The 19584-nt window shown below is 39.3% G+C and overlaps 1 protein-coding gene across 1 annotated transcript; it reads left to right on the top strand.

Moving 5' to 3' along the window:
• Positions 1-1434: 1434 nt before the first annotated feature.
• Positions 1435-19150, top strand: prpf40a (PRP40 pre-mRNA processing factor 40 homolog A). The gene is given in 28 exon segments (XM_017692417.2): positions 1435-1500; positions 2695-2775; positions 2887-3027; positions 4966-5049; positions 6636-6660; positions 6762-6784; positions 6915-6959; positions 7121-7231; positions 8212-8332; positions 9168-9192; positions 9307-9555; positions 10539-10644; positions 11695-11759; positions 11969-12133; positions 13782-13890; positions 14162-14312; positions 14928-15061; positions 15421-15535; positions 16251-16342; positions 16599-16715; positions 16926-17063; positions 17186-17281; positions 17433-17493; positions 17496-17518; positions 17603-17696; positions 17868-17929; positions 18272-18409; positions 18530-19150. Coding segments are annotated over 28 exon segments (2664 nt in total). The 5' UTR covers positions 1435-1497; the 3' UTR covers positions 18620-19150.
• The last annotated feature ends 434 nt before the right edge of the window (positions 19151-19584 follow it).

Genomic DNA, 19584 nt, shown 5'->3' with positions numbered 1-19584 from the left:
AAGTGTGTGTGGTTTCAAAATTTGTGCCTTACTGATGATACACATCAGGGTGTTTGGTAAAAGTGCTATTGAGGTATTTTGGTCCAGCTTCACGTTTGAGCTGATAGAAGAGAGATCTGGACTGGCTGGATTTGGATCCAAATTCATCACCAGTACTTTTCATTCACTTGTCAGCAGTAGAGCTGTGCAGTGAAGTGGTGTAGTCAGGCATGTACGCAACTTTATGCTATAAACGGACTTTTCTGCTGGGCTGTTTCCAAATACTGACTTCTAATAAGTTTGGGCTTTTTTATTCCAAGACAGTTTTCCAAATCACGTCACAGAGGAAGTCTAATTATAATGTTTGCGTGGTTTTATATACCTAAACAGTCTTAATTCATTTTAAATGAACCTGGTCTTGGAATTAAACAGGCCTTTTGTTTCTATGCCTTTAGGGCTGATACAGTTGAGTATAAAGGTTTGCACCCCCTTTGGTCAAACCTTGTGGACACAAGACAACATATGCACAAGAACACACAGGATTTGCTAGAACATGCAAAGAAACCAATTTGGTCACCCCTGAATGATACATTTTGAATATTTATCTGTTTTAAAATGTACCTACAAGACAGCAGTCCATGTTCAATCACAGATGTTTCCCTGTTGAAAAGTGCTTACCACATTGCCTTGATGTCAAAGCAGTAATGTCCAGGTCAGCAGCAGTTTTGAGGTGACTGAGGTGACTAAACACTCTATTTCAAGAAAGCAAGCCAAAATTTGACTAAACAAGCTCACATGGAGGTCCTTTTTGTGAGCAATAAAGAGAAAATTCAAGTTAAAATGGGATCAGAAAAGCAAACTTCAAAAGACCTAAAATAGATAATAACGATTTGGGAGAGTGTTAATGAAGGGTATAACACGATATCAAAGCACATAGGGATACCATTACCAACAGTAAAGCCTGCAAAGGAGAAATGGCAGAAATATAGATACATGGATTCTACCATCATTTGGAAGACCAAGAAAGATAAAAATGCTAGAAACATTGTCAGAGATTGTTGCAGGGATTCAAAATAAACAACATGAGACCTCAAAAAGTTCTCAGAAGCAAGGGCCATAAAAGTCCACAGCTCCACTGTATAGGTCTAATATTTGGGAGAAAGATTAGCAGTAGGCCATTGTCAACGTGTGGACGCAAGACAACATATGCACAAGAACACACAGGATTTGCTAGAACATGCAAAGAAACCAATTACTAAATTATTGAGACATAATTTTTGGAACATAACAAGCAAGAGAATGTGTGACAAGAAAGAAACAAGCGGGGGAAGTTTGGTGTTCCATGAACTACCCCCAACTGCCTCTGTCAGACTGGCAATCTGCGCACTATTTGCGCATTGCGGTGGAACTTAACGCACCACTTCATTTCCCTGAACTTTCAATTTGAAGGAAACATCCAATCAGACGAGAGCTTATTGCGTGGTGCTGGAGAAGTTGGGCTGCTAATGTGGAGTCAACATGGTGAGTTAAATGAAACCGCTACATGTAAAGAATGTCCTATAGTTGAACGCTGGAGCTGTAAAACAGTACAGGATCGCGTTAAGGGGACTGTTCGCGGTTGGTTTGTTCAGAGTGGCGCTGCGAGCGATCGGCGCGGTGGGTTTAACCGTGCGCTGCTGTGAGAGTGAGCGAGTCTGCGTTAGCGCCCTGCGCTGCGCTTCGACCGCTCGCTCTGCTGCCTCATTCAAACATCAGAGATCATTTGACCCTCATTTCTGTCACTCACTGTGGGCATTTCGGCTTGGCTCGTCGCTCCTGAGTGGGGGAGTAACGTTATGTGTTCATGTCCGTTTGTGTTCTCGTGTTCAGGCTGAACGCAGACGCTCTAAGCACACAAAAGGATGAAGAGCAGCACTATTGTTGCTAACTGTATGTATGACAGCTAGGTTGGCTAAATTAAGTCATTAATTTCCATCATTATAAATCGCAATGTTGCTTTTTTCCTTCGTGGAGTAATTGCCGTGGCAATACGGCACTAAAGTCGATTCCACTGGAAACATTCACTGAGTAACGTTAACATTTACCGTCAGTTAGCAGCCTAGCTAACGCTAGCTAGCTCCCAACTATACACAGTGGGGGTCTCTTTCCGACATAAAGCGCTCAGCGGGGTCTGATTTGAATAAGTAACTACCAAAGTTGGCTAACGTTATAACTTCGTTCAGATGTGAATAATATTTTAGTGGAATAGTGATCGTTAATGAACAGTGGTTTCAGCTAACGCTAGCATGGCCAAGTTGTTATAGAAACTACAGCTTGGGTTCGTCAGCCTTTTGACCACTAGCTGGGCTCTGTTCTGTCCTTAGCTCCTTTGAGACAGAAATATCAATAACGTTAACGTCACGTCTGTGCTACCAAAGCTCATAACATCGCCCATTTTATTTTTAATGCAAATAAATCGGTGTTCTCCACTGTAAAGAAATATAACAGTTGACCTAGGTTATAGTCTTAGGTTTTGGAAAAGCCCGGGGTGAAATTTACCTCAGGCTTGACGATAGATACTAAACATGTACCTTTCCTTTTCACCAAACTTGGCTATGCATTGTTTTAAAGACTCTGTTACGCTTAAAAACAGCAGTATTATACTCACCTTAAGCATAGAGCATCTCTTAATCATAGCTGCAGTGGTAATTGTATGGGCTCTCTTGTTCATGACAGTCCTCTGCTGATGGTAATAATGGCCCAAGCCAAGCACCACCTTTTCCTGGTGTCCCACCCTCAGGGATGCCCCCGCCTTTTGTAAGTTGGTGTTGGAATGTGTTTTTGTTTGGCATTGCTATCACAATTTGAGGCTATTCTAAAATTTATAAACACATGTATTTTTACATGTGGGTCTCTTTCCCTCCTAAGATGGGACCGCCGGGAATGCCGCCTCATTTCCCACCGATGGGAATGCCACCCATGGCCCAAAGGCCGCCTAACATGGCTCCCATGCCCCCAGGGATGATGCCACCCATGATGCCCCCAATGGGAGGTCCTCCTATCGCCCAGGTAAGAAATAATACTGTAGTAAAATGTTGTAATGGTCAGCATATCTGGACTCTGACTCCTGCAATCAGAGTTGATATGTTGGTGGGACCTTCTCGTTTTTGGGGGCGTAGTCAATGGCTGGAGGTTAGGGAACCAGCCTTGTGACACGAAGGTCGCCGGTTTGATCCCCAGAGCCTACAATACATGACACATACATGAGGTGTCCTTGAGCAAGGCACCTAACCCCCAACTGCTCCCCGGCACTGCGGATAGGGCTGCCCACTGCTCTGGGCAAGTGTGTTTACAGCCTCCTATTGTGTGTGTGCTCACTAGTATGCATGTGGTGTTTCACTTCATGGAAGGGTTAAATGCGGAGGTAAAAATTTCCCTGTTGTGGGACCAACAAAGGTCACTTAATCTTAATCTTAAACTTAAAATGCGTAGATGAAGTTTCCCTATTATTATTAATGTTGTTGTTTGCTTATTTATTTATTTATTTATTTATTTATTTTTAAATAAACAGTGGCTCTCATTGCAGCTCTAAGACTTTCTCAATTACCCCCAAAATATTGGTTATATTTTTTCCAATTGATTTCATGCAAACTGCATTGTACTTGTCGTCTTGTGACTAAACTAGTCATTGTCCCTCTCTGGCACTTAAGTGTGTTTGCACTTAAGACAACAGGGGTGGTATTACAGAAACATCTTAACACTAAAACAGTATATTAATGGGCTTCGTTCACCAACAGTTCGTAGGAAGTTTCTTCTTAAAACTCACTCACATCGTTTTTAAGAAGATTCTGACGTCCGCCAATGTTTTCTTATTTGGAATTTGTTCTTGGGCAAGAACAGAATCTACACGCGCTCGAGCACAAAGGTGCAAAGAATTCTGCAGTTTAAGAACACAAATCTGACAGACGTTTTCTTAGGATCTTTCTCAAGAACAAATTTAAGAAAAAAACAGCCTAAAAGAAAGCTTAAGAAAAGATATTGGTGAATGAAGCCCATTGGTTTTAGTCAGCTGACAGGCAGTATAATAATTTACGAGGCATTAACTGCATAGTTAATGCTGTTTAATATGTTATATTTATTAATGTTAGATTTGGTTTCATTTAGGATTTATTGATTTTTAAATTTTTGTATTATTTTTAAATTTGCAGTTAAAAAAATCAGACAGACATGTTCTATCCAATTCCCTCTCCTTACCTGCATTTGTTAATATTGAGGAATAAAGTATTAAACTGATGACAAAAATGTGAAAATTGAGTTCAATATGTGGGTGTTTATTAGGAAGTTGCATAGCTCACAACATTTTATCTTTTGCAGTTCGAGGTTGGTAATAACACAATTGATTAATTGACTGAGTAGGATTTCCTAATTTGAGATAGGACAACACCCTGTAAGGTGAGATACAAATTTGCAGAGATCTTAACTTATGAGTAACGATAGGATGTTATTGTGAGAACAGTTACATTGGAAAGCTAGGAGAGGACATGGTGTTCTGCACATGAAAGTAACATTGCCTACATTAACATCTGGATCAGTACAAATGAGATTTAATAGTGACTGCTCTATTTTTACTTTAATGTCTGCCACTGCAATTTTGGTAGATGACTGAAGGCTTCTTTCCCACCTGTGTATGTGGGGAAATTTGATCAATCAGAAGGTGTTATGCTGGAAGTGTTGGTTGTAAGTGTTGAGCCCAGGAGGTGCTGTGGAGCTGCAGATTAGGAGTTCTGCTTCTTCGCATTGCACAGGCTGTAGCTTCGCACTTCAAAAAGGGGGCTAACAAACACACACACACACACACACACACACACACACACACACACACACACACACACACACACACGGTTATGCTCGCACTCTCCCTGGTCTCACACTGTGTATTAATACCCTGTGCCACACTGGAGAGAAATTAGCAGCCCAGATTAATTTTTCATGAATTTCTTTTATTAGATGCCAGGCATGATGCCACCTATGATGCCTGGGATGATGATGCCACCGCGTATGCCAGCTGCAACGATTCAACCAACAGGACCGGTAAAGTAGCTGCCATCACACATTTCCCACCAGCCAGTAGCACGGTTAAAAACGGATCTTGACAACTGGCATCGTTAGAATTACCATAATGAACTAAATTTACTCCTGAAGATCTTTCAGTCCATTTTAGATTATTTTTACATCACAGTGTACCACATTAAAAAAAGAGCAACATGCTCTACATCTGTAGTCCATTGTTTTTGAATTTTGATGCGTTTTTGTTTAAGACGTTTATCAATTTTGGATGTAGGAGTGTTTGTGAAATGATTATGCTGTTGTGTAGTGAAGATTTCCAGGTAGAAAATTACATTTATGAAGGGATATACTATTATAGTTGCATCATTGTATTTTTTTACAAGCAGTGACTTGGCAAGGCTCTTTATGGTTAAATGGATATTAATTGTTAAACTTGAAAATAACTGTATTAAACAGCTGATTAGTTTATTTAGAGTAAAAAAAATCTAATTTTGAGCTTGTGATTCATTGCATTCCTCTTTTGATTTGGGAACGTGGAATCTTTTAAACTCAAAGAACACCACTTATCATTTAGAGCACTTGCAGTTATGACAAATGCATAACATCGTTATACTTGAAGGCATGATATTTGACACAATATTTATCACAGTATTAAGATTAGAGGGTTGCAAACAAGCTACAATGAACAAAATGTAGTAACTAAGCAGTATTTTTGAAACCAAAAGTGGTTACTCTGGCTGATACCTACGATATACTTAAGCTATACAACACAGGGGGGTGTGTTGTTGTGAAATAACATCATGGCTATGATTTGATCACAGGCACGAGTCGAAGGCGAGATAATCGCTGTCGTGATGTTATTCAAAATAACACAGGACCTTGAGTGTTCTATTGCTTTTATACAACATTTAAATAAATAAAGTAAGTAGTAAGAAGTAAAAACAATCAAATGGCTTGAGCGTCTCCCGCAGCTGTCAAAGTCATTGCTTAGCAACGGTGTCTCAGCGGAGTGCTAGTGTTTGTGAAAAACCTGTGATGTTATGGTGAAATATCAACATGTGTCGCTGGAGCTAACTGTTGTATAATCAGAAATATGTATCATAATCTAATTATCACAGTAATGTTAATGTCCAGGACTAGGATTGAGAAACACTGTACTAAGCTTATTTTTTGTTTGTATCTATTCAGTTGTGATTCAGCCAAAGTGCTGATTTGATAAAAATCACACAGTCCCCAAATTTAGAACCTTTAAACTGTATACAATTGATATTTATGTACGGAATGCTTCTAGAAACTAGAATAAAGCATTATTATGAACCAATTGAGACTCCGGCTGGGTCAGTTACCATCCTCCTATTTGAAGCATCAGAAGCAGTTGTGCAACTACAGGCAGATTCTAAACTTACTGTCATATGCTGTGCTGCTGTCATATGCTCTTCTTGCTGTAGGTAGAGAAGGGTACTATAGATGTTGTTATAGCTCACAGTCATGTCTCAGGCTGAAAGTGGTGGTCATGCTGACATGTATACCTGTTTCATGTTTCGAATGCATTCTTTTTAACCTTTTTGTATATATATTCTTTTTCCCCTCTCGTTTTTTCTTTGTCATAGCCTGGTGTTAGCCCTGTGGATAACGGTAAGACATTCTAATTAATCTTGGAAGTAAAATATAAATGTTACAGACATAATGCCATTATTATTTCTTAATTTGTGCTGTTTTTTAACCTGTGCTTTTAGCAGCTGCTGCACCGGGAACTACTGTGAGTTACATTCAAATATTGTTTCGGTTGTAACTTTTATTGATATTTAGGTTGCAGTTTTTCTGCTATGAGTCAAATAACTGATTTGCCGTGTGCCCCCCCTTTATAATGTTTATTACTGTTCTTGCAGAGCACAGCAGCAAATGATTCTTCCCCAGATGATCAGCCAAAAAAGGTCAGAATACAACATTGCTACATATTCAGCATTATTATAAAAAGATGAAAAAGTAGGGAAAAACATATGTGGAGCCATTCATTTAGTTTCAAGTGTTTGTTTAAGCTAGTTGGTGAAGCCACTTATGACACTTGAAACTCACTGCATATCAATCCTTGCAGAAATCAGTGTGGACAGAGCATAAATCTCTGGATGGAAAGACCTACTACTACAACACTGAGACCAAGCAATCTACCTGGGAAAAACCAGATGAACTCAAATCACCTGCTGAGGTAAAGAGAAGTCAAACTAAAACCTCTCTCTCTGTTTCTTTCTGCCTTTCTCCTTTATTGATTTCTACTCTTCTATCAGATCTTATTATATAAGGCTTTATGGTGAGTTTTTGTAAAATACAGTTTATTGCTATTTCTCGAACAGATTTGCCTTTTTGCATTCTTTTTAATATTTCCCTGACTGTAGTGTGAATTAAAGGGCATATTGTTTCCTTGAAGTGTCTGTCCAAAAATCTATCTGCAGAGCTGTAAGTAGACTAGGTAAATTCATTGCTAAGGACTGCTTCTCTTCTAATGCTTTTAAAACTAATTGCTTTGGTTCAATTCATTGTGAGTTGAATTTAGTCATGCTGTTACCATGAGATGTGCTAGGCAAAGCTCTTTAAAAGAGGTTAAAAAAGCCTGTTAAGATCTCAAATGCAAATAAACATTATAGTGATGAAAATATGATGGTAGTAGATAATTTGCTTTCTTCCTCAAAAGACATTAAAGGTTTTTCACCAAGGTTGGACTGCATTGTCTTTCAATACTCTCTAAACATGCTTGCAGTCATCAGATTCAGTCATTTAGTGAAGGGGTCTGAAGCACAACCAGCATTACAGAAAGCTCCAAATCCCTAAAACTTACGTGTCATGTAGCTTTAAATGTTGCAAACATTATGGCACACTTTATATTTTGTGTTGTATTTTTTTCCAGTATGGTAAACTCAGCAAATCGTAAACAGTCGATATACAGTCAGTATACATTAAAGTGAACAGTCGATATACATTAAAATGTGCAGAGGTGTATGCTTTGTAGAGAAAGTGTACTTATTGTCACTTCAAAATCAACAAAATGTAATTTGACCAGGGTGCTTTTTGATGAATGTTTGCATACAGCTGGGCCCCTCAAAAATACATACAATGGTTTCCCTTCATACAGACAAGCCATTTGCGCCAAGTACTTTTGTACTAACACAGAATTATTTTACTCCATTGCAGCAAATGCTGTCTAAATGCCCATGGAAAGAGTACAAGTCTGACACTGGGAAGCCATATTACTACAATTCTCAGACTAAAGAGTCTCGCTGGACAAAGCCTAAAGAGCTAGAAGATTTGGAAGGTAGGTCTGGCTTTACAAACCATTTCTTAGGATTTTGATTAACACAAGGATGAAAGTGATGTTGCGGAATAGAAGGCATGTACTGGGCACAGAAAATCTTGGTAGCATGGAGCAATATCCTGACCTCCATTCACTCAGAGGTGTGTCTGATAGACTTAAGAATCAGAAATCTGGCCAATGTTCAATTTAGATAAATAATATTATTTGTGGTTAATGACTGAAGCCAGGCAAGCACACACTATCTTAAGAGCTCTAAAATGGAAAGCATCACACACATCAAGCCATTTTTATCATGTTTTGTTTGTTGTGAGGGTGCACGCACAAGATGATAAGGCAAAGAGTATCACATCGCACACACAAAAAGTTTCAGCTCCAGACATTCAACATTCCAAGTCTCCCTGTTATTACGTGACCCAAACAAAGCTGAAACTGGACCAGGCTTGTTCGTGCTTTTTGGATTAGTATGTTGGGAAAGGTGCATATCTTTCTGTTCTGCAGTGAGAACTGGTATAGCATTTTTACTATGAATGGCCAAGCTGACACGAAACTGTACACAGAGTGTCTTGAAATCATGACCTGGAAATTTGTTTCTGATTCTCAAAATGTGTTGGAAGAGTCCAGTAAAGGAATTTGTGTAGTACACCTGGCCTAACATAACACATGGTCTTGTTTTAATTAAACATAATTTAATTAATTTAAATGCACATACTATGGATTCTTTTAAACTTTGTCTTATTATAACGAGTTGATCTTGTTGCTACCAGTGTGTTCCTTGATTGCAAGTCTGCTTTAGTGTTCATGTTCTGATATCCCTGTTTTTCCCCTTGTTCATCAGCAATGATAAAAGCAGAGGAGAATGGGTAAGGAATCCTCCATCTTAATCTTTTGAAGTTACTTCTTGACATGCAGTCCTCCCTCTGTGTGGGCCTGATGGGCTTTAATAAGTAGCTGTGCTGGTGTTGTATTTCTATCAGGAACGCGGACGTTGTTGCTCCTGGCACCACCCCAGCTCTCACATCTCAGACAGACTCGGCGGTCGCTATGGCTGCTGTCGCTGAGGCTGATGCTGCCATGGCAACTGCTGCTGCTGCTGCTGCTGCTGCTGCTGCTGCTGCTGCTGCTGAAGAACAGCTGTCTCAGATGCCCGTGCAAGGGACTGAGGTCAGCAGTGATGCAGCCATGACTTCAACTGATGACGCGCCCAGCACTGAGACACCAGCCAGGTAATGTGCATACATGTAGACACATAGATCATGAACATGTAGGCTAGATAACACACTGACATAGATGCATGCACACAGGCTGAGCCAATACACCATAGGACTGCAACCACAGATTATTTGTACTAGTGAATTAATCAACTATGGTTTGACTAATTGACTAATATGTTAAGCTCTGTCTGTGTGACAAACCATTTGTTCTTTTATAGCACAATGAGACAATGAAAGTCCTGCCGCCCCAGTGCTCCTGTAGTGTATTGCAATTTGTCAAAATAATTGCCTGTAAGAGAAATGTCAACATTTTTTCATGATTAACATTGTCGACTTTTGGTGACTAATTGTTACGGGCCTAACACACAATGTAGGGGCAGACAAAAGTGAACTCTAGCCATCAAGCCAGTGAAACAATTGACCAAAATCTTTTGATTTGATGCAGCAGCTAGTTCTGTGTATGAGTAGACAGGCTCTGGATTTATGCAAGAGGTTGAAAAGTCGCCCTAGTCTGTTTTTTTTTTTTTTTCCTTTAATTAATGGTGGGTATTTGTGAAGGTATGAAAATGTAACTTGTCTGATAGTTGGTTAAAATGCAGCCTCTGAATTTTTTTAGTCACCAAAATGTAAAGTGTTGTGGCTGGGGCATCGACGCAAACAGGAAAGACAGGTGAGAATAGTGGGGGGAAAATCATTGTGAGACCGAGACCCAGCTAACTTTGTGAATCTAAGACCTGCTTGTAATCCAGGATAGCAGTGTGGTAAAATATCAGTATTCCCCAGGCTTCTCCAGTGTGGCCCTGGAGTGAACCTTCCTCTCAGCTCAAATTGACTGTGTATCAAGGCCACTGTGGTTGAAAGGGATTTCTTGCACTCTGCCAAGTTTCAACAAAGTGTGCCTTCGGCACATCAAAGTACAGCATGCTTGACGAAAAGGTGTTTTTGAACTTTAATTGTAATGGAAATGTCACCTATATACTGTCCTGTTTCCACAGTAACGATACATCTAAAGAAGAGAGGCCGGAACTGGTGAAGAAAGTATACAAGTGGAACACCAAAGAGGAGGCGAAGCAGGCCTTCAAAGAACTGCTCAAGGAGAAGGTTGGGTCTCCCTTGTTTGCGTCATACTTGTCTCTCTTCCTGCAGATTTTTCTTTTTCTTTTTATTTTTTTTTCTTTCTCAGTGATCAGAACGTTTTTCTTTCGTTCGCGTCCCCTGGACATGTGAATTTGTTTTGAACAAAAGCTAAGCATCTGTCTCTCCTTGTGTTTCTCTCACACATGGACTTGTTCCTGTGCTCTTTCTCCCCCCTCCCATGGTGGTACAGATATTGTATTGGTTGGAGAGATGGCCACCTGGGTGTGGCTCTATATTTAGCATGTTTTAATTTGGCGCACAAAGCTGTCCTCAGAGGCTCCTGCCTGCTTTTCTTGAGTGCTCTTTAATTGCTGCGCCTGTGTGATTAGGTGCCTGGAGTCTTGAGGAAAAACCATACAGTAGCATGCTCCAGTGAGCAGCGTTTTCAAGATGTGACAGAAATGGTTGAAGGAATTTCTCCCCAATTTGTGTATTTGACAATCTCACTCTCCCTAGGCATCATTTCTATCCCATGCTCTCTTTTTCTCTTTCCTGTCTCTGCTCTGTCTGAGGCATGGGGAAGGAATCTAAAAAGGCCACTTGCGTAAGCTGCTGGCATTTCTGTGAATTATGGCTGTGTCCTGCAGCTGCTCTGTGCACCTACTGTGCAATTAAGACAATTCAGCTTGCTCTACCCACCACACAATTAAGAGAATGCATCACCTGGACCTTCTTACTGTCAGAGTGAGGCTTTTTGGCAAAGGTTTTTCTTTCTTTTTTTTTTTTTTTTTTTTTTTTACACACATCTGCACAAACTGATGCATTAACTCTAACACTTTCTTCTGTAGATTATTAAGCTCTTTCATAATTCATGACTTTAGCGACACCAGAAATGTGTTTTAAAATGTTTATTTTTAAACCACATTATGCATCTAAATTGGCAAGTGCCCTTAGGAAAGTCTAATTTGACAAAGCAAAAGGGAAATTTGTTTGGTTCATATCTGATGTGATATGTTGGTCTGCATCACAGCTATGCTGCGTTTAGTAAGCACTGCTCCATGTTCCTATTTGCAGGGTGTCTCCTCGAATGCATCTTGGGAGCAAGCTATGAAGATGATCATTAATGACCCTCGCTATAGGTATGGCTCTCCACAACTCCCAGGCCAATAAGATTTTCAGTTAATTGAGAATCTGAAATTAATTATATACATTTATCTGCCTAAAACTCTTGTTAATGTTTCTTGCTTGAGTATTATTAGTAGTAGTAGTAGTATTAGTAGTATTGAGTAGTAGTGTAGCTCTGTCCCCTTCTTGTTTGTGTAATGCTTGCCTCTTTGTGTGCTGCCAGTGCCCTGCCCAAGCTGAGTGAGAAGAAACAGGCCTTTAATGCTTACAAGGTTCAGACGGAGAAGGAAGAGAAAGAGGAGGCCAGGATCAAATACAAAGAGTCCAAAGAGACGTTCCAACGTTTCCTGGAGAACCATGAGAAAATGACCTCCACTACCAGATACAAGTAAGAACTGTGTGGATGTGTATCTATAGGGAGCTATGATAATTAGATTTGCCCATTAGTCATAGGACCCACTAACTTCACCAAAGTTACATAGATTCCCTGTTCATACACACCTGATCCAACTCATGAAATGCTTGATAATCAGTTTATGAGCTGAATCAGTTGAGTTGAAACAGAGCACACTGAAAAATGCAGGGCAGGTAGACTGGAGTTGAACCATGGCATTTCCCATTTGCCTTAAAGTCGTAGGCAACATAGTATAATACATAAATGTTTGCATGATACTAAAATATGCTGTTATAGTAAACATCCAGTAGAGTTTGAATGAAAAAAATTGATATAAATATAACAACACTGTTTTTTTAAAAAAAAAAAGGTAACTTTGCAGATTAGACTTGAGAAACAGCAGTGGATACGCAGGTGGTGTTATAGATGGTGCTATGGTCATGGCTCACTAAAAACACCCAGCTGTATATGGTGATGCTTTTATAGAAGGTAAGGTTCTAATCACTGTTGGATTTGTATCCTAGAAATGATCAGACGACATGATGAGCTAGCTTGCTAATGCTTGCTAGGTTAGCTATTGGTAGTGAGCTTGTGCTTACTAGGTGTTTGGTGCTGAAGAGAGTGAGACCTTGTGGAGTGCATAGTTTCATTAAAGTTTTCCAGGCAGAACAAGTAGAGGCATGTGATTATGTGCCAACATTATATCACTACGCTTTTCATGATACATGATGCGCATCACAATATTTTATTGTAGATTCAATACAGTAGTAGAGCCACATTTAAAAATCCCCATCTTTATTCTTTTAGAGGTTAAAATAGTTTGTAGAATTGTTTTTAGCATTTCACAAGCAATATTACACAATTCAATTAAACAGGTCAATGTATGCTCTTATCGAATGCATGTTTTATTAAAATCAGTGTTATGTAAGTATGGACGATAACCATGACATGCTCACAAAAGCGTTGCTCATCACAATAACAAAATTTAGCACAATAACCTCTACAGACGAGCCGCATCAGCCTTGGTGGTTGGATAAGATTAGGACCACCCAAATTTATATGGAAAATGAAAGAAATCTTAGTCAGTTATTGGACATTGGAATGTTATTCATTGGGTATCCTTTGATTGCCACAATGTCAACATAGTTAGAAAGAAATCACATATTTAGGTCCCCTGTGGCTACAGGCATCAATAACATGTCAAATGGCTGTACAAATCATGGGAAGTGTCAAACGTTCAAAAGCCCAAATGGCAGACCCCTTATTTCTTGTTTCCAAGGAAACACTAACATTCTGTTCTGGTTAAAGTCTGTCAGTTCAGGTAATAGTGTGTGTGAAGTTTCCGTTTTGATGGACTTTTGGGGTATATATTTTTGGGGGATGTCTGGAGGTTATTGTTTTCACTTTACTTTTTTTTAATATAATTAACCATCTATGACATTATGGGTCTTCTAAGAGTTTTTCTTATTGGACTGTGTGAGTTCCACACTGTAGTATCCATTTTTCCCAACATACCCTGTACAGTGTAGTATTCCATAAATTAGAGCTCAATTTGTGGTTCATTGCTTCCTCCTTTGGGTGAAGTAGAGTACTGCAGTAACAAATGTGTTTCTCAGGCAGTAATCTCGTATGTATGTGTTAGGAAAGCAGAGCAGATGTTTGGGGATCTGGAGGTGTGGAGCTGTGTTCCAGAGCGAGATAGACTGGAGATCTATGAAGATGTGCTCTTCTACTTGGCCAAGAAGGAGAAGGTATGCTTTAAGTACTATAGTTTTCCTGAATATAGAAAATGACTTGATAAACTAGGTAATCTGTGCCTTTTTTCTGTTGTCATGATTATTTTAATTTATTATATTTATTACCATTATGATTAAGAACAGACTTTTTTGTTAATGAATGTACAGTATATGGACATTTGTGGTGTTTTGGATTAGTTGATGCTGGCAAATAGTGTGCTGTAGCCTCTGACTATACTGTGTCATATCAGGTTTGCTCTGCTACAACTCTCTTTCCTCATTGTAGGAGCAAGCCAAGCAGCTGAGGAAGCGAAACTGGGAGGCACTAAAGAATATTTTGGATAACATGGCCAATGTCACGTACCGCACCACCTGGTCTGAGGCTCAGCAGTACCTTCTGGACAATCCTACCTTTGCTGAGGATGAAGAGCTTCAGAGTATGAATACAAACTCAGTTTTCTAAAGCTATGCACTGTACCTTTGATGGTTTGGAATACAAATGAGCATGAGTAATCTACTGTAGAATTTGCCAATAAACTACATTCTTGAAAAAAAAGTTACTATTTTGAAATTGGATCTGTGATGCCTTGGACCAAAGAGACAAAAAAGAAATCAGTATGTATCAATCTTGTGTGTTACAATTGAATCCAAGGTTTGACATTCTCAATAGCTAACTTTTGCCAGACAATCTTTTAGGTTTTGTTGCTCAGCATGGCCAAGAAATGGCTATGTTGACTGACAGGGACGATTTGATGTGCAAACAGACCAATCGTAAGTAACACAGGGGCAGATGATCCTAAAAACTCTAGTACAGCAGTAATGCAGATCCATGTGAATCCAAGTAGTAAACAATGTCACTGCCCACCAACAGCTACTTCAAACTATATTTCTTTTTTCGACCCAGGGATTATTTCATGCTCTGAAAGGGTCATTGTCATCATGATGTGTAGAACAGGCATCTGTCAGTGTTCATTTTTCATTTTTGAGTATTCTAAAATACAGGGTCTGAGGAGGCATCGGCAGTATAAAGCCTTTTCTCCCCTTTCTGGCAGACATGGATAAGGAAGATGCTCTAATCTGTTTTGAGGAGCACATTCGAACTCTGGAGAAAGAAGAGGAAGAGGAGAAACAGAAGGGCTTGCTGAGAGAGAGACGAAGGCAGCGTAAAAACAGAGAGGCCTTCCAGGTGACACACTCATCAATCACAAGTCATTGCATTTGGTGTGGCCAAAGTAAGGATGTTTTTATGCAGAAACAGCTTTGTATTACAATAACAGAAATTAAGGCTGGATCACTAATTCACTGCTTGAAAGCACCTGGCTGCTGTAGTTATTCCAGTGAACCTTAAAATCTGCTGCGTTATAATCAGCCATCTCAGTTATTCACAGTTCATTTGTCATTTGAGTTGGTGACTGTGAAGGTGATTTTATTTATTTATTTATTTATTTACATATTTATTTATTTATTTGGCAAAAGTAAACAGATGTTTTTTGTGTCCTGTGTGCATCTGTGCACCGTGTGTGTGTGTGTGTGTGTGGGGTGTAGAAATTTCTGGATGAGCTGCACGATCATGGACAGCTGCACTCCATGTCAGCATGGATGGAGATGTATCCAACCATTAGTGCAGACATACGCTTTGCCAGTATGCTGGGACAACCAGGTCAGAAATGGACACAGACACACGCCACTTGCTATTCCTGCTTTACTGCTATGTTACGGCAACTAGATCGGAAAACGCGCAACTGTCTCTCATTCAGACACGTACTAAGTTTTCAATAATACAAGGAATACCTGAATAACTTGCATTTACTTGCAAGGCAGCACTTCAGGTTTTTCAATTTTCACAAGTAGAAGAAACTGAGGAAACTTGATGCCCTCATGCTCTTACTTGCCACATGTTCATGTGTGAAATTTGATAGTTTGCCCAAGCAGGACATTAAAGTAAATTTAAAAATTGATGTTTAAGATCTGATATGCCCTTTTTGCCCACACCTCACTAGTATCACTCTTTAATTCATTAACTAATTACTTAGACTTAATCCTTTAAGACTGCAGAAAGTGTCTGTCTCATACTGTGCTGCAGTAAATCTAATTAAACTAATTATGCTTTATTTGTAATGGGGCGGGACAAGAAAACATCATATATTATGATAAATTGTCACAATACAGTGTGCTTTTCGGAACATGTGGATATTGCCAGTACTTGTAGAACACTGACTAGTTGATTTACATTATAGAGGGAGCAGAATTATTAGTTTTAGTGTAAACTAAATAAGAGTAAAATAAGAATAAAATCTTATAATTTAATTATAAGAGTAAAATCTTGTCTTATTGCCCAACCCTGCTGTAGAAGATCTCGTTTGTCCATTCCTCAGGCTCTACACCGCTGGACTTGTTCAAATTCTATGTGGAAGATCTGAAAGCCCGATACCATGATGAGAAGAGAATCATCAAGGACATCTTAAAGGTGCAGTTGCCATTGCAAAAGCTTTTATACAGTATACATTTTATATTTAATAAAGTGTTTAATAAACAAAGTTTTGTCCCAGTTCAAGTACGTCTCTGAGATCCTGTATGACTGTTCTAGAGCGAAAAAAAGGAGTTTCACTTTTCAAACTGTACAGCCAGCACTAAGATTAATCTGGGTATAACGGTCTGTGCACAGATATCAAATTCAAGTTATAAAACCTTGCTTGGATTTAATGGATAAATTCTCTCTGCAGGATAAGGGCTTCCTGGTGGAGATCAGCACTAGCTTTGAGGATTTTGGCTCAGTGATCAGTTCAGATAAGAGAGCCACTACACTGGATGCAGGCAACATCAAACTAGCCTTCAATAGTGTAAGTATGTCTTTTCTACTGAACTGCAAACTGATGGTTTACTAGTATGTAAAATGTAGATGACTGTTATGAGCAGTTTTAGATGGCTGGTGTGCATCATATCCTTAAACTTGTAGCACAGATTATAGCTAGTTGTTTGTATCATGTTTTTACAGTAACTTTACTGGTTGTCTTAATATGTTTGCCTTGCTATCCCTGGTGTGCATGTAGTTACTCGAAAAGGCAGAGGCACGAGAGAGGGAGAGAGAAAAGGAGGAGGCCAGGAAGATGAAGAGGAAAGAGGCAGCCTTCAAGAGCATGCTCAAACAGGCCACACCCCCTCTTGAGCCTGATACTTCATGGGAAGGGGTATGTGCTGTTAAATTTAGGACGGAGTCTTTAATCTTATAATGTACAAGCCAGGTAGTTGTCGCTATATAGCAAAATATTTTTCACTGAATGCTTTAACACCCCCCCCCTTTTCGATTAAGGTGAGGGAGAGATTCCTGAAGGAGCCTGCCTTCGAGGACATTACCTTGGAGTCTGAGAGAAAAAGGATATTCAAAGATTTTATGCATGTTTTGGAGGTAAAGTGATGCTAAGGGGATTTATCCTGTGAGTTATTTATGAAATATGGCTTATAGAACGAGTGCTTTATTACACTTGGTTTAATTGAGCTTTGGTCTGCACAGTTTGTACAGTATTGCATGAGGTTGTAGTTGAGTTCTCTTTCTGCAGCATGAGTGCCAGCATCATCACTCTAAAACCAAGAAACACTCGAAGAAATCCAAGAAGCACCACAGAAAAGATCCCGTTCTCGCTCAGTAAGTGTACCCTGAGATTTCCCCCAACAAAGACAAAAACACATTGCTAGGTTGGTAAGTGTTGACAATGTCTCCTTTTTGTAGGGATCTGAATCTGAGGATGATGAGTATCACTCTAAAAAGAAGAAACGTTCAACTTCAAAATCTCCATCTGAGCATTCTTCCTCAGGAGAATCTGGTCAGTGTCCCCTCTGATAGACAGCCTCCTCAGAGATAATTAGTATATTCTGAGCACTATTCAGTGCCATCATTGTTTAACAGACAACCCTGAAAATCAAAACTGCCCTCCAGTCAGCTAATAGATTGTGTATTCCAATTAATTGTGATTGTTGTATATTAATTTCCACAGAGAGAAGTTACAAAAAATCCAAGAAACACAAGAAAAAGGGAAAGAAGAGACGACACAAGTCTGTAAGTTTGAAGAGTTGTACAGTAAAATCTGTGTCTCTTTCCGTCTCTGCACTAAGCAGTATTCACTCACCTGCATGTACAGACCAGTCAATAAAGGCTTCTGCGATTGCTGAGTTGTCATATAACAACTCAAATATTTAATAATAAATGAAATGATGTGCACTTCTTCTTTTAGTCTTCTTAGTTTGTTCATCACCAGGTTATGGCAAACCAGGGTCCCTTATTAACTTCCAAAGTGATTTATTCCAAACGCAGCTCTTGCTTCTGTCCTTCAGTGTCCCCTGCAGTATTTGAGCATACCAGTTGAATGGATTTGTACTCACTCACCTTTTCACTTTGCAGGCTTCACCCGAATCCGATGGAGAGAAGGACCGAAAGATACGAGATAAGGACAAGGATAAAGAGAATGATAAGTCTAGAGGGAAAACTCGTGGTGAATCTAAACAGAAATCTCCTAAGAGGAAACCAGCTAAAGAAGAGGTGTGTCTTAATCCCAACAAGTTACTCTTTCCTTAAAGGTTCAGATGATCTGTTGAAGAAAATGTATATTACTGCAGATAAATGTACCATAACTGACCAATGGCTGTTTATTCCCTTTAGGGAGGATGGGACACCTCGGGTAGTGAATTGAGTGAAGGAGAGCTAGAGAAGAGGAGAAGAACTCTTCTGGAACAGTTAGATGCTCCATAGATGTCCTCTTTCTGTTTTCTCAGTTGCTCCGACTCTCGCCAATACTGTCAAACATGCATTCCTTTTAATGCCTGTACTTCATCACATGCACCCTGATGCTCTGCATAGAGGGGTACGTCCCTCTAGCTTAGGGCGCTTGAGAGTATGTACTGAGTGAAAATGGAGGGAAAACCGCTGTCGCTTTTCTTGTAGTTTCTGAGGAACACGGTCCATAAAGGCTCAACACAGAGTAAATACTGGACTTTGTTCCAGCTTCCATGTATTTGATCCTATTCTTCTAAGTCTTTTGTTAACCCGTCTCAAACGTTTTAGGTAGTTGTACATTTATTTTGTTATTGCCAATAGTTTGTCTTTAAAAGATTGTTTACAGGTTAATTAAAAAATAACAAACCTGGGACTGCATTTCAAAAACAGATCCATTTGTAAATCAGTTTGCAGGGGGGGAGTAGTATTTGCTGTGAATGAACTGTTCTCAGAAGGTATTTTAAACATGCAGTACTTTTGACTCACACAATAAAAATGTAAAACATGCCCAATGTAATTTTTTAATGCATTTTTGACAGAGCCAGTAACAGTTGTACACCCTTTTCAACAACATACTGAACTTGATCAAAGAAAAGCCAGACAGAGCTTTTACAGATGGGAATTAAATAGGAAATGTTTGGAATCCATAACTGAAGGGAAACCTAAACTCTCCTCCCTTTTTGAAGTTTCTCATTTAACATAGAGAACGATTAATCGATTAGCTGTCAACTATCCAATTAATCACCAATTATTTTGGTAAGCGCTTGAGTAATTCTTAAATTTTATATTCTTGTTTCTTTACTCCTCTGTGACACCAAACTGAATATCTTTTATGGCGTAGACAAAAGTCATTTGAGAATCTTGGGCTTTGGAAAACACTGACTTTTTTTTTCTCACAGTTTTTTGACATGGACCAAACAACTAATTAATTGAGAGAACAG

Source organism: Pygocentrus nattereri, chromosome 6 (assembly GCF_015220715.1).
Source record: "Pygocentrus nattereri isolate fPygNat1 chromosome 6, fPygNat1.pri, whole genome shotgun sequence".
Lineage (NCBI taxonomy): Eukaryota > Metazoa > Chordata > Actinopteri > Characiformes > Serrasalmidae > Pygocentrus > Pygocentrus nattereri.
The sequence above is the reverse complement of the archived record's forward strand: the minus strand, read 5'-3'. Positions and strand labels throughout refer to the sequence as shown.